Source organism: Vigna unguiculata, chromosome 4 (assembly GCF_004118075.2).
Source record: "Vigna unguiculata cultivar IT97K-499-35 chromosome 4, ASM411807v1, whole genome shotgun sequence".
Taxonomy (NCBI): domain Eukaryota; kingdom Viridiplantae; phylum Streptophyta; class Magnoliopsida; order Fabales; family Fabaceae; genus Vigna; species Vigna unguiculata.
In genome coordinates this window covers 17,346,788-17,361,072 of record NC_040282.1, presented here as the reverse complement: position 1 = coordinate 17,361,072, position 14,285 = coordinate 17,346,788, and the positions used below count along the sequence as shown (strand labels likewise).

Here is a 14,285-nt window from a genome sequence, read left to right as displayed (position 1 = left end):
TTTAGTCAAAAGATACTTTCTAATGTGTTATAATTTTATTTTATTTTATCAGCTTTTTCTTCTAAATCCAATATGAATGGAGAAATGTTCTTTTCATTTCTTTATATCTTTTTCAGACTGAAAATTAGAAATCATCTAATTTATATATTTTCTTACTTTTTTTCTTCTTTTTGCTTTTTGAAACAGTGAACATGAATGGATTGGAAGAGAGTGCATTCTTATTATTATTTGTTAAATTTATGAAATAAATTCTTATATTTAAATTCAAAAGAGAAAAAGAAGAGGGTAGTGGAGCTATCTGTAACGCGGGGAAGAAAGAGGGCATGGGTGATGAAACAAGGTAGAACAAATTGAGAAAAAAGTTCGATCAATTTAGGGTTAGGGTTTGTCTACGCGTCAAATACAGTCACATAAATCCAACGCGGATTCCCCAAATTGGTGAAGCCACAAATCACTGCCTTGCTAGGTTTTCCCAATTCTTAAACTCTTTCCAATCAATTTATCATTTCCTTCTCTATTTTCGGTATGCATCTGGGAAATTTCCAAATGGGGAACTTTTGTGAGCATAGGTGATTCAATATATATGTGAATGATTGCTCTTTAAATGCCTTAACACTCTCTGTTTTGGGTCCCCAAATTTAAATTTTTCCTCTGGGGTATTGAAATTGTGCTATGCAGTGCCTTTGTGTGTGGGTTGTGTTGAGATACTTAAGGCATTTAATATTTTTAATTTTCTGTGTGTATTATTGCCTGTGTTGATAGGTGATAAAGCATTTGAATTTGTGCATTTTGGTTGTGTTGGTAGGGGATACAACATTTGAATTTTCACATTGTGTGTGCGTGGTATGTTTTAGCTTCACAGGACCGTGGTTTCAAACCTAGAGACAGAAAAACGGGGTGGCGTTGGAAGACTCAAACACAGTGGAAATGTTGGGGGAATAGTATATGAGTGGAAATGAGTAGATTGTCTTTCAGGCCTCGACCACTTGACATCCACAAGAAGCTCCCCATTGTCAAGTCCATCAAGGACTTTGAAGACGATGAGGCACCTGCTTCTACCCGGAATTCCCAATTGTTACGTGCTGTTCCTGAGGTTGAACATGAGGTATGGACTGTTCGTGGTTTTTTGTCATTGCACCCGGTTTTCCAGAATTGTGTTTGTTAACTATTTGGTGTATGCTGCTCTGTATTTATCAATTATTTTGTATCAGTGTTATAGTAGTTTCCAGTTACATGCAAGACGTACTCCGCGTCAAGGCAATGAGTTTTACACTCTATCTCACTAGCTCTTCCCCTTGTTCAAATAGAAAAGATGTTCACCATGTTAACGTAGACTGTTCATATTTAATTTATTAAGTCATTATTATCTGATAACGATATGTTAGTGTAAATATTTTGCAGATTAGAAAGCCTTGGTAGTTGAAATGTCAAATATTTAGGGACTAATCATGGATGTGGCTCCTCTATCAAAAACTGATTGTAGGAAAGGAACCACTTGATAATGTGTTTGTGGTTGAAATATTGTTGCTTTTATCAGTAATTTCTATTTATTATTCTTAGGTACATCATCAAACCCCCAGCAAGAAATTGGCTGCGGAAATACCTACTCCTCAGTTTGTTATTGTGGATACATATGAAAGGGACTATTCTTGCACTTTCTCTCAACCAACTTCCTATTTGCGGGCAAGAGGAGGTACTGCCACTTCTTAGATCATTTAGTTATATTAAAAAATAATTTTGGAAAGTTCTTTTGTAAATTCCAATTCCTGTACTGAAAGTTCTTTCATTTATTACAGCTCGGGCCGAGATTGGAGAGTTTGTTGAGTATGACTTAGATAATGAAGATGAGGATTGGCTTTACCATTTTAATAAAGAGAGGAAGATTTTGGCACCTGAAATGTAATGTTTTGTTCTTATTTTCGGCTTTATTCTTTAATTTATTTATTTGTGGGTCATAGTGGTTTGTTTCAGTTTAATGGTATTAATCTTTATAAGTTGTTTGTTGCACTGTAGAGTCTTAGACATTGAAGGATATAATAGAGGGAATAAAGGCAATTTAGGGCAAAAGCAATGGCCAGACACCTTCGTCCTTTCTCTCCCTCAAAATCAGTATCACATGCTGTAGAAGACAATTTGAAAACGAAAGTAGAGTACTGATTGTTGTAGACAAGCAAAAGCAAAACTAGGGCAAACCAAAAGAGAGAAATAGATGCTGTAGAAATATACAAGCACTAAAATAGAGGTTACACTAAGAACAAACAAATACAAAAGTGAGAGCTATTATCAAACAAGTGAGGTGTAGGAAATGCAGCTGCCATGCAGCCAAACAAGAGTAGCAAACCACAATGGGCAAAACAAGGCTAGTGTATCCATCAAACTACAAAAGGATGCAACAGATCAATTACAGTCACCAAACAGCAGCATATAGCAATTGGGACACACATCCAAACAAGAGGATCCTCCAAATGAGTTCGAAAGCAAAGTAGGGAGAGCCAAGCAAAACTAGAAATAGTAAGCTGATGTCGACTATTTCTTTAGAAGAAAAATTAACCAACCAGGAAGAAGGGAGAGCAAAATGATGAAGCAAGAGGTAAATAGTGCTAGGTAAAGAGGTATAACCAACCAAAAGCCTATGGGAGCAATAGGTGAGGAGATACATGGGGTTGATATGGCAAAAAAGGCGAACTCCAAATTTTAAGGAGGTTAACAATGCTTAGTGATGGGACAGATCGAAGAGGATTGTACTACATTGATATTATGGAGTTTTATGTATTGAAGGCTAGAACAGGGAGAAGAGGCAGTTTGTATAATATTCTATTAGGTGGTGAAATATATTAAAATGTATTGATGTGCTTGATATGTTCATTAAACTTAGACGGCTAACTCATAGTCCTCTAATTAGGGTAACAAGTCATGATAAGATAAGGAAATATGGTAACTAATTCTAGGAGAAAATTAAGAAATAGGGAAGATAAACCCAGAGGATAAATTAAGTTATTCTAAGATACGATAGGATAATGTCTTGTGTTCCAACATATATCTGCTGCTTTTTTTTTCTTCCATTTTTTATTAAATGCATTATATATTCTAGACCTCTTAAAATTAGGGCATCCTATTGATCATGGTTTATTTGAATTTGTTAACTACCATCATTGGCTTTTTTTATTTTACATATAAGTAGATGTAGGGTTGATTTGAAAGAGCATATTTACAACTTATGTAAGTATAGTTTATGACATAAGCACTGGTATTAGTGTTTGTTAGAGTTCATGGAAATGACTCATTATATGTCCATAAGCTGTTTTCTGCTTATTTCTACAGGCTTTCCTGGATAACTTATGAAAACAACTTATAACTTAATACTTATATGAAAACAGTTTAACCCTATCTTTTCTTTGATTATAGAAACAACTTATATATAAGCACGCACTTGATTAGTACTTATTCAACAAGTGCTCAACTACGTTGTTTATCTGAACGCACCCTTAGAAATCTTAAACAAAATAGCATTATGTTAAGGAGAGGCAAAAGCAAGACAATGCGAATTCTATGTAAACTAGTTGTTTGTGGTTAAGACATTCAACATAATGATTTTGTTAGTGTTTAAACGTGTTTCTGTTTAATTTTGAGTTTGACCTAACATTTCACCAACTTGAAAGTCTTGTGTTGCAGCCCAACAAGTATACCTTTTTCCTCTGTTTGGTTTGCTCAATTCTTATTTCATTTTGTTTTTGGTTGTTTCACTTTTCATGTCATCTTGTATTGTTAATATAAGATATGCTTCAGATATGGCACACTTTTTCTTTCAGCTTTCATTTAATTTATTTGGTGGATAGGTTTGAGAGTCTTCTTTTCAAGTTGGAGGTATTGGATCATAAAGCTCGTGAAAGAGCTGGACTTATAACACCTACTCTTGGTTCACCAATTCCTGTGCAACTACGGCTTGATACTGCAATTGAGGTCAAAATAATTTATTGTGTCTTCACCTGTTCATAATCCATCTTGAATAAGTTTTTTGTTTTTTGTGCTACAGTTACTAAGAATAGGCAGTTGTTCCGCCGGTTCTTGAATGATTAGTCATTAATGTAGGAGCTAGGAAGTATGTTTTTTTATATCTATAATGGAGGGAACATAATTCACTGAACTCTTTTTGTGTTTTCTTTCTTTGCGAATCGAGAACCTCACTTGGACTTTCCCTAACCCTATGAGAAATAAAGTTTACAAGAACCAGAAAAGGGTTATGCATCCTGACCAAAACATGATATCTTGAAAAACTGTTAGCAGGACATACCAGAAATATAAAAATCCCAACCTTCATGGACCATTTTATTGTGAAATTAATGTGAACTGATTTAAGGAATTGATTGACTATATGTTCAAAGAAGAAAGTCCTTTATATTTGAAAAACCTATTGAATGTGATGGAAGTCTTTTACTTTATGCGAAAACCTAAAATGCTAGGATCTGGAACTATTTAAGAGCAAGAATGTACTTGAACTATTTAAGAAAATAAAATATTATTTATTTGATAATCATCAAATATGTAATAATTAAAGCCTTTAAAAAAGGAAATAAAAATATGTTGAAATGAATACGAATAGTGTGAAAATATTTTTTTCTAATTGCTATGGAATTGAGAATATTTTTAATCCTAATAATTTTCTATTTACAACTTTCCCCTTCAAGTTGGTAAATGAATATCAATCATTTCCAACTTGCCTACAAGATTCTAGAATTTTCCTTGTGGAAGTCTTTAGTGAAGATGTTTGCTATCTGAAATCCTGGATGAACATGAGTTGTAACCATTAGGTCCCTGTCAAGATTATATTTGATGAAGTTCCTGTCAATTTGGATATGAAGAGTTTTTTTTTTTTATCAGCAATAACAAATATAAATTGAAATGGGGCAATAGGGTTGCCCCAACCCTTGTAAGAATGCAGCTAACAGGAAAGAGGTAAAAAGGAAGAGAAAAAAAAAAAAAACAGAAGGTACCCACCTCAAGGATACCTTTCCCAACAAACAAAACTGAAACATATACCACCCACTATTATCATACCCACAAAATTCCTAACAAAGACAATTCCAGCCAAAACACATAACCCTTGGTAAGGGAATCTAGAATCTGGATATAAGTTAATTACAAATTGTGTTGGGTCATGAGAGGCCTCAGTTGGCAACAGAATGGCTTACTGGCCTGTATTATCTTCTAGGATTGACATTCCAAAAGAGCCAATGAGGATACAAGCTGAGCCATTTGCATCACAAACAGGGACCAACAGAATATTCTTTGTACCACTTCCACCAACTATCCTGCATAAAGAACACTCACAAGTAGAGAAAATAGGTGCTGGGTGCTGTTTGTACTAGCCCTTGGGTGTTAGTAAAATCATACAGAGTAAAGCACCAAGATAACCGTTCTCTGTGACTAATTTGCCTATATTAAAGTAGGAGTAAACATCTAAGGACATAAACACCATCGGAGTAAGAGAAAGTGGCTTTTGAATACTTATTCATGATCTAGGCCCATGCTCTAATCTGTGCTAACATGAAAACTGTGTAGTGAAAGTGGACCGGATTCTTCTTGCTAGATGTTTATACACTGTTTTTGAAACCCAAAATCTCAATGCTCTTGAAAAGACAAATCATGGATATTTCCTGTTATTCAAGTGTTTTCCTTTCAAGGATCTGAATGTGAAAACTTAACATTTTATGTGAATGATGAAGGTGTAGATTTTAAGGTTAATATTATTTGTGGATTTGTACAGTTTTTATGTTAGTTGAAAACTACGACAGGATTTAGAAGTCTTTTTTAATCTGATTTGACATACATGATGCTGATGAATTATTGATTTTCTTCAAAGATTTCCATATCTAGGTTATTATCTATTAACTTTGTCAAATTTCAGAATGCTTTTGTTGGCATTGTTCTGCAATACAAATCTTATATTACTTTGCTTATGTCGTGTTGTTGGGCTTAATAAAAGTTATCTCCTTTATTTATTAGGCCTTACAAGCGCAGGGCTTCAAATATCCACTTATCCAGTCTGTATATGATTATTGGAAAGAGAAGGTATGGAATCAATATCATGTTATCATCACTTACATGAGGGGCATGCCTCTTTTTTATCTATATATAACTTTGTGAATTACTTTCAATAACGATTTTCATTAGGAATATGGGATCTGTACTGTACCCGGTCTTCATACTTCTGTTGGGATGACGAACTGGGTGAAGTGGGTGTGGGTTTGACTATGCCCATCCTCATTCTTGAAATAAAATTTCATACCCATCCCTGTTCCCAATACTCGATGGACATGAAATTTGTGTCATCACCATCCTTGTCGGATATACTTGTACACGTGTCCCTACAACCCACATATTTATTTTATAGTAAACAAAAATCTAAGCAAAGAAAAATGATATTAAGAATTCAATGTCAAAAGATGTACATTTTCTTCTCTTCAATGCCAAATAAGAATGAAAAAAATTATAATTATATAAATTTCAAAATAAAGTACCAAATAGACAAAATGCCTTAGTAATTTAAAATGAGCATGGGTGCGAGGATTGAACAAATATGTACATATTCATTCTCGTCCTTGTCCCTTATTTAAAAAGTTGGGTATTACTTATATACCCATACTCATGTGCGGTCAATTTAGAGCATTTTAAAAAGTTCGTTATTAACTCATATTTGCCATCTCTAATTCTTAGAGCATTTTAGAGAGAGAGAATTAAACTGAGAATGAATTTTTTCATTTCATTCAACCAAACAGAATTCAGAGGCAGGAGTTATATTGGCTGCCCTCGTTGGTGCATATATACAAAGGGTGATAACAGACTAACAAACTATTACAGCTGGCAACAAAGAATATTCTGTTTTAAAACAGAATGAAATATGCATATTTATGCTGTAATCCCATCCCCCTCAAACTCAAGGTGAATATTTTTCAGAAAACCCTTTCACATTGAGTTTGCCTTTTGGCTGGAGAAAGAGGCCTTGTCAGCACATCTGACCATTTGATCCAAGCTGGAATGTGGAAAAATCTGATGTTATATCCATAGAACTTTTTCTTGAAGATAAAGTACATGAGTCTCCATGTGTTTGGTCCAACTGCGAAGAAGATTGTAAGCTATATCTACTGCACTTTAATATCACAGTGCCGAACATGAGTAAAGAAAGGAACTTGAAAGTTCCTATAACAGAGCCTGAACCCGGCAACTCAGCTTAAGTCTATGCTGCAATAATTAGCCTCTGTGCCAGGTCTGGCAATAACCTGTTGTTTCCTTGACCACCAAGTAATCAAGTTAGGTTCCAAGTAGATGGCAGAACCAAAGGTAGATCTTTTGACATAAATGTCAGAGGACCAGTCAGCATCACACATAGCTGTGACCATTAGGTCAGCAAACAGCAGCTGGTTGCATGTGAAGATCATGAGAGAGAGTTCCCATAAGATACCTTAGAATTCTTTGATAGCTACTGAGTGAGAGTCTATGGGGTTTTCCATGAATTGGCAAATTTAGTTAACTTCAAAACTTACTTCAGGCCTTGTGACAGTAGTTACTGCAGGGAAGCAATTACATATCTATAATGGGGTCAGATCCTGAAACAAGTTACCTCTTTAGAGAACTTGTAGGAGAGAAGAAATAGGTTGGTTGAGCTTCAACCGTTTTGGTCCTGTGTTATAGGTCTTTAATGTATTTTCTTTGAGTCATAAAAGGAGACATGTCTGCTAGATGTTTGATCATAATGCCCAAAAAATAGTCCAAATAGTCCAACTGTTTGAGAGAAAATGTTTTAGTCAGGTTGATTGTTGATTTTCTGGTTCAGATGACGTGAGCTGCCAATAATGATAATTTCATCTACATAAACCAAGATGAAAATAGTGAGTTTGATGCTTGTATTTGAACAGATAGAATCACATTTACCAGATTGAAATCCAAACTGAATGAGGGGAAACTTGAGTTTGTCAAACCACAGCCTTGGTGCCAGTTTTAGGCCATAAAGTGCCTAGTTTAGCTTCCAAACAAGAGATCTGTCTCCAACTTCAAATCCTTGGCGTTGCATCATGTAGATTGTTTCTTTTAAGAAAATCATTAAGGAAAGAGTTATTCACATCCAAGTGAAATAACTGCCAATTATTAGCAAAGGCATGGATGATGATGAGCCTGATGGTAATAGGATTAATAACAGAAGAAAATGTTTCATTAAAACTAAACCCATGGGCTTGATGAAATCCCTTAGCCACCAACCGAGCTTTTTATTTGTTTGTGGACCCATTTGCATTTTCTTTAACCCAAACCACCCTACTGTTGTTCTATCAGAAGGCAAGGGAGCTATGATTGAGAAATAGAGAAGGTTGAAGTCTGGATTTTGAAATCCAGACTTTGACCTGGTTTGCATGGGATGATTATTACAGTTCTGGGATCAGTTTCAGTGTGTGCAAGAGTGGGTGAAGAGCTAGACTCCATTTGTGATTGATGACTCAGGTGCAGGAGTATTTTGAGCACTATGACTTGGTTTGAGATTCATCCACAAGAGCCTCAAGTTGTTGGAGCAGTCTTGAATATGCTTTCAATGACTGAAACTAATGGTGAATAATCTTGAGGTAATCCTTCCAAAGTCACATCAAGATTTTGTTAACGTTGCACGGTATTTCCTACCCCTGGTAGCTCATCAACAATGTTCTTGATATGAGACAAGAACTCCTGCATCATTTTCCTGTCCCGAGAGGTTGCTCAAAGATCAATGCGAAGTAGATGAGCATGCACATTGATCTGCATGTGAAAGGACTCTCAAATTTTGTTGCATGCTTGATGCTATTGAATTGAGCCTTTGTGTTGCTGTTATGCCATAATGAATGCTATTTAGATATCTATGTCCTTTTTTGTGATTTCACTGAGTTTTACATTGTCTTTCTCTACCTTTAATTATTAAGGTATCCTCCATTTGATAGACTGTTTCGATAGGGGCTTTTATTAGTTTTATCCTCACCTGTCCCAATGATCTCAAGCTAGATGTACCATCATTTGGCCAGTGGATGCTACCTCTACTTTCTCTCATGCATTTATTCCCTATCGTGTTTTCTATTTTCGCCAACATTCCCCAGTTGGGGATGGTAGACGGTAGTGGACATCTGAAGCCTGCCACACGATATGGATGATGTTGCAGGTAAATAGTGTAAGCATGGTGGATGAGTTAAAGTCTACTAAATAAATTAAATAACAAAACTAATGACTCTTGTGATCACTGGAGTTGAAACGAAGAAGAAAAAACATCAGAAAAAATAGACATGATGAGGTTGTGATGAAAAAGAATGAAAGAAAGAAAATAAAAACGAGGACAGGAAAAACAAAAGAAAGGGAATAATGGAAGAAGAATATCTTTGTGCCTAAGTTGTGCTACAAAGTATACTATGGCGCTGTGTATTCATGCTATCTAAACTATAGTTGGTAAATTTTTATTTGCTTTTATTCGTCAGTATATGACAAGAATATCTTTTCCCTTGTTTGCATGATTTTGCCGGCAGCGAGAACGATGGCAAAAGCCTGTTTTGCGACGTTTGCAGGTTAGACTTTAGAACATTATAATGAATATATTATTTTCCTGTTATTTTAGTCTGTAGTTTGCAGCTAACTATTGTACTCGATGTTTTTTGTTTTTATTTGTTTTTCCCATGGGGGAGGGGTAGTGGGCCTACATCTATGCTTGTTTGCATAAAATAGTATGCTGGGCTAGCCCATTATGAAGAATTTTGACAAACTGCATTTTGCATACAGCCACCTCCACCGGTTAACGACACCAACCCATATAATGTCTTTCGGCCAAGGGAGAAGGCCCACAGGCTTCACACAAGAAGGGTAGGTGGAAAACTTGGCACATGTTTTCATTGTTCTTCAGTGTTGGGTAAATGCTTTTCCCTGAAAGGCATGAGTTTATTCAAGACGTCAAATGGTTTTTGGTTGACTTAAACCTATACATTTTTCTTTTCAGATGCAAAGGAGGGAGAACAATGTGCAGTCATTTGAAAAGCTTCGCCAGGTCAGCTCTTCAAATTTGATTATGATTCTTAGGCTTCTATTAAAGTTAGTAAAATTGAATTCGGATCTACACTTTTTGGGCGGGTCTGGTTAAGTGTGAGATAATGATTTTATGAACTTGTGGTTTACCCTTCCGCTATGAATTATTATTTCAAAGAATGGAAGTCTTAAAAGTTTTCAATGGAGTAGAGGTTTCTTTCCCCTAATTATTGTTTCATAGAATGTTGAGTTTCTTGAAAGATTTGTGACCTGTGTTCCATGTGGTTCTAATCAAGTTTCTCCTGATGATTATACAGAAATCTGCATTCTTTGTATAAATATAATTGTGTATATACGTTGAGTGAAAGTAATATTTCCTCACTTGAAAGTTTAGTAAAATCATCTTTGCATTGTCATGATCTTTAATCTTTTACTGTATCTCTCTCATTCACTGTTAAGAGCTCAACTTTTGAGAAAAAAATGTTGTAAAAGTCACCAGTCTGAAACCCATCAGTTTTTGTGGTTGTAAGTAGAATTGTTGTCATTGTAGTCAAGGTTGTCAAACTTGAGAGTTTATGTAAACTCGTGAGAGTCCAATAAACTCGTGAGAGTCTAGTAAACTTGGATTGTAAACTCGAATCGTAAACTCGCAAGAGTTTACTTTGGCATGAAAAAAGAAAAAATTAATATAAACAACTTCCTAATTCAAATAAGTTCACAAAATTATATAACTTAAAAGTAGTTTAAACAAATAATATGAGAATGTCCTTGTATTAGTATCCACTTAATGTGATCCATTTCTAGACGTAATGGTCTAATTTTAGTTTTTCACTACAAAATTAAAAAATAAACCCATAATAATCATAACTTGCACCGTGGAGAGTGTCCATTGAGAGGCTTGCCACTTCCTCAGCCTATTTATTTCTTTTGCACCTCCCTAATTATTTACCACTCTACCCTAAAGTAAAAAGATAGCCCTATTTTTGTTTTTTTAACACCCATTCTAGCCCCAAAGTAAAAAAAACCTAATTTTCATTCCCATCTCCTGCGCCGCCCCACACCTATGCGATGACCTTTCTGAAAGGAAAAGAAGCTCACGCACTCCAACAGCCAAGACGTCGGCGATGGCTCTGTTTGGGAGCTCTGCATAGAGTGATGCGACCAAGGACGACTACCAGATGATGATCGACGACGAGTGCAATGGTGAGAGAGAGTGACGCGATGGCAAGTGGGTGATGCAGCTTAGGAGAACGAAGAAGAAGGGGCTTAATAATCAGGTGAATCTTACCCTTCCAAACGACTTTGTTTGGCTTCAAAATTTTCCAGTCGCCAAAACACTACAAACTCACGAGTTGGATGATTCAACCGGTTTCACATCCGATTCTACGATTCTAGTTAAAAAACGAGTTTGCTTCCGAGTTGACTCGGAAGCCATGAGTAGGAATGTAAAATCGTCCGAGTTAACGAGTTAACTCGCGAGTTTGATAACCATGATTGTAGTACAACAAATTAATAGGATAGTAGGGGCTTGGAACGATCTTGATTTAAGCAAAGAAAAGGAACCTATTCAAGTTATACGTATCCAATAATTTAGTGTGTTCCTTTGCTTGCTTGATATTGTTTGTTTGGTATACAAAAGTTCTCATCTAACTGAACTGTCATTTGTCATGAATTTTCTTTTGCTCACGTGCTTCAATGAAAAATCCATTTAGTGGATAAGACAACTTGCAGATAGATTAATGAGATTGAGCAATCTGGTGTTGAAGTAGGTTCTAATTCACTTGAAAAAGAAACATAATTTGGAAATGGAAACACAAGTTTTAGCTTATGGTTTCTCTTGGAAATCACACATAAATGACTAAATTATAATATGTAAAAATACAAACCTCAACTTGCAAGCTGATTTTATAAGATAGAGTTAGGTTTAAATTCCACTTTCATATATAGCATTTAAGCCTATCCTAGTAAGGTTTATTGAATCTGTCATGTCACCTGCTATAGGACCACCCAAAAATATCTATTTCTATGCTCAGGATGTCTAGTCCTCAATATGAAGGGGTGTGTATTGGGGATCTCAAATCAACTAGAGATGTGACTAAATTATGATATAAAAGTAGGTGCAAAACTCATCTTGCAAGCTAATTTTTAAAGTCAAGTTAAGCCTAAGACCTACTTTCTAATTACTTACTTCGATCTGTTTATACAATAGATGATATTGCTGCTATTCTGGATATAATTGTCAGTTATAATAAAAAAATGATTTGATTTTATTAGTTCATTTCATTGTTGTTTAGAAATGTTGATGTAAAAACTGTTAATAATTCATATTGTCTTTTTAAAGAAATCAATGGCTTAGGAAATATATTTCTTTCTTTCGAATTAGAGTGTGTCTGATGCAATATATAGTACTTGAAAAGATATTTGAAGCTTTGACTGCAAACAGGTCAGGCGCAACCTTGACCAAGCTAAGAGCTTGTTGGAAGCTTTGATCAAGGTGTGACTTCCAAGTTATTTTTCATTGTCATACCATATTTCTATCCTGTTTGTTTTCAATCTTATTGTGTTGAATACAATCATGACCAGAGGGAGGAGAAAAAAAGAGAAGTAATGGAGAGTGAAGTTACATTGCAAAGGATGCAAATGAAGTACAAGGTATGGATGTCCTTTTGAATGTTTATTGTCTTCAATCTGCTGACAATTTAGAGCTGATCATTAGTGTTAATTCCCCTTTTTGGATGGAATCTGGACTGGATTGCTTTTTTCTTTGGTTGAGTTAGAATACAAAACCTTTTCGTATATTTTGAGACCCATTGAACATAGTGAAAAACAATGAGAATTTATTTACTCTTGTTTGTTTTTTTGGCTATTACCTTAAGTATGGCATCTGCTAATCAGAGTTGTCATAAGCAAACTCCATGTTCTAGTTCTTAGTGGTTGACTAAGAAGGCTGAAAAAAGAAAAAAAACGTAAGAATTTGTATATAACTATGCAATTTGATGCACTTTGCTGGATCTATTTTATAATTTAATAGCGCTGTGTACTCTTGGATATTGTTTCTTTTGCTTGTCAATATTGTGAAGTAGATTTTTTGAACCTATGAACCAATGTGTGATTTTCTATTTCAGCATGAAACCGAATTTTTGGAAGACAACTTGGCACTCTCTGGCTTTACTCCCTTCTCTTCCAAGTTTGTTTCAAGCGAAGAAGAATATTTCGATTCCGATGATGTCATGACAAACCGCCTTCCTCGAACACGGTCTACTGCAGTACAGGGTTTGCCTTCCCATGACACCAACCTGCCCATGGTTACTGCAGCTAGCACAAAGCAAGAGTTTAGGAGGAGATATGTCCCGCATGGATGGCCTCATAAACTGGTATTTATTTCATTATCTATCTACCCATCTATCCAGAAAGAATTGTATCATGTGAGTTCACACGAAGAGCAATTCTTGACAGTATAATCCTAAATGAATAATGAAATTATAGATTTATGTTAAGCACCTAATATGATTGCATGCCCAAGAATAACCCATTTCACTACATTGTTTTTAAAGAGTTATTCGTACAACTCAACATTTTATACACCAAACCTTTGTGTTTATCTCTCCATCACATATCATTCATTACACTTTGTATTTCTGTTGTCAAATTTGTTGTACTAGTTGTGGTACAAATACAATTTGTCTTTGCGAAGTGTCCTCTCCCCTTCCATTTTTGTACACGTCCTCGTAGTTCTACATGGTTGTTGATGAGTTCTTGTGTGGGATGGGATTATGCAGGATCCACTTGAGCCAGTTTTATTGTTCACTAAACCTTTACTTCCAGATAAGTTGGCCATGGCAGGCATTATGCCACCGGATTCTATTGCAACAAATGGGGTGTCGTCGACATCATATAGATTTCGCGGGCGAATGGGTAGAGGTGGTCGGATAATATTTGACCGGTGGAATCCTCTTATGCAAACTCCAATTGACTGTGGTAATTCTTATTATATGCCTCCAAAACCACGACCTTCAACATGTAACTAATTTGTTTTTGTTATCTGATGCTAAAATGGTACCTTTCCTGTTGGTTAGAATTTAATTGATAATCACTGGGAAGGTGCAATGTTGCAAAGGAAACTTGTAAACATGATTTAGGCCTGTAAGTTTTTCTCTTCTTTTTCTAGGTACAAGGTCATTCAAGTATTTTTCATTGGGGGCAGTGAAGCTAGATGCATTTTGTATTGATATATCTTAGAGTTTCCTCTCCCTTGGCTCATGCAA

At 35.4% G+C, this 14,285-nt stretch overlaps 1 protein-coding gene across 2 annotated transcripts; it reads left to right on the top strand.

Moving 5' to 3' along the window:
* The first annotated feature begins 206 nt into the window (after positions 1-206).
* LOC114182080 (enhancer of polycomb homolog 2-like) lies at positions 207-14,285 on the top strand. Of its 2 annotated transcripts, none has more exons than XM_028068831.1 (13): positions 207-466; positions 855-1,105; positions 1,561-1,693; positions 1,797-1,899; positions 3,837-3,960; positions 6,004-6,069; positions 9,531-9,569; positions 9,781-9,861; positions 9,995-10,042; positions 12,464-12,514; positions 12,604-12,672; positions 13,146-13,394; positions 13,800-14,285. In XM_028068831.1, the coding sequence occupies exons 2-13, from the start codon at positions 956-958 to the stop codon at positions 14,046-14,048; spliced, it is 1,362 nt and encodes a 453-aa protein (XP_027924632.1). In that variant the 5' UTR covers positions 207-466; positions 855-955; the 3' UTR covers positions 14,049-14,285. The 2 variants fall into 2 exon arrangements, with proteins under 2 accessions (XP_027924632.1, XP_027924633.1); XM_028068832.1 differs by lacking the exon at positions 207-466 and adding an exon at positions 487-569 and having other exon boundaries at positions 13,800-14,251.

Excerpts from the sequence above, each read along its gene's own strand:
- LOC114182080 (XM_028068831.1), top strand. The coding sequence starts at position 956 with ATGAGTAGATTGTCTTTCAGGCCTCGACCACTTGACATCCACAAGAAG. Across the intron at positions 9,570-9,780 it reads CTGTTTTGCGACGTTTGCAG|CCACCTCCACCGGTTAACGA; the intron begins GTTAGACTTTAG and ends TTTTGCATACAG. Across the intron at positions 12,673-13,145 it reads GGATGCAAATGAAGTACAAG|CATGAAACCGAATTTTTGGA; the intron begins GTATGGATGTCC and ends TTTCTATTTCAG.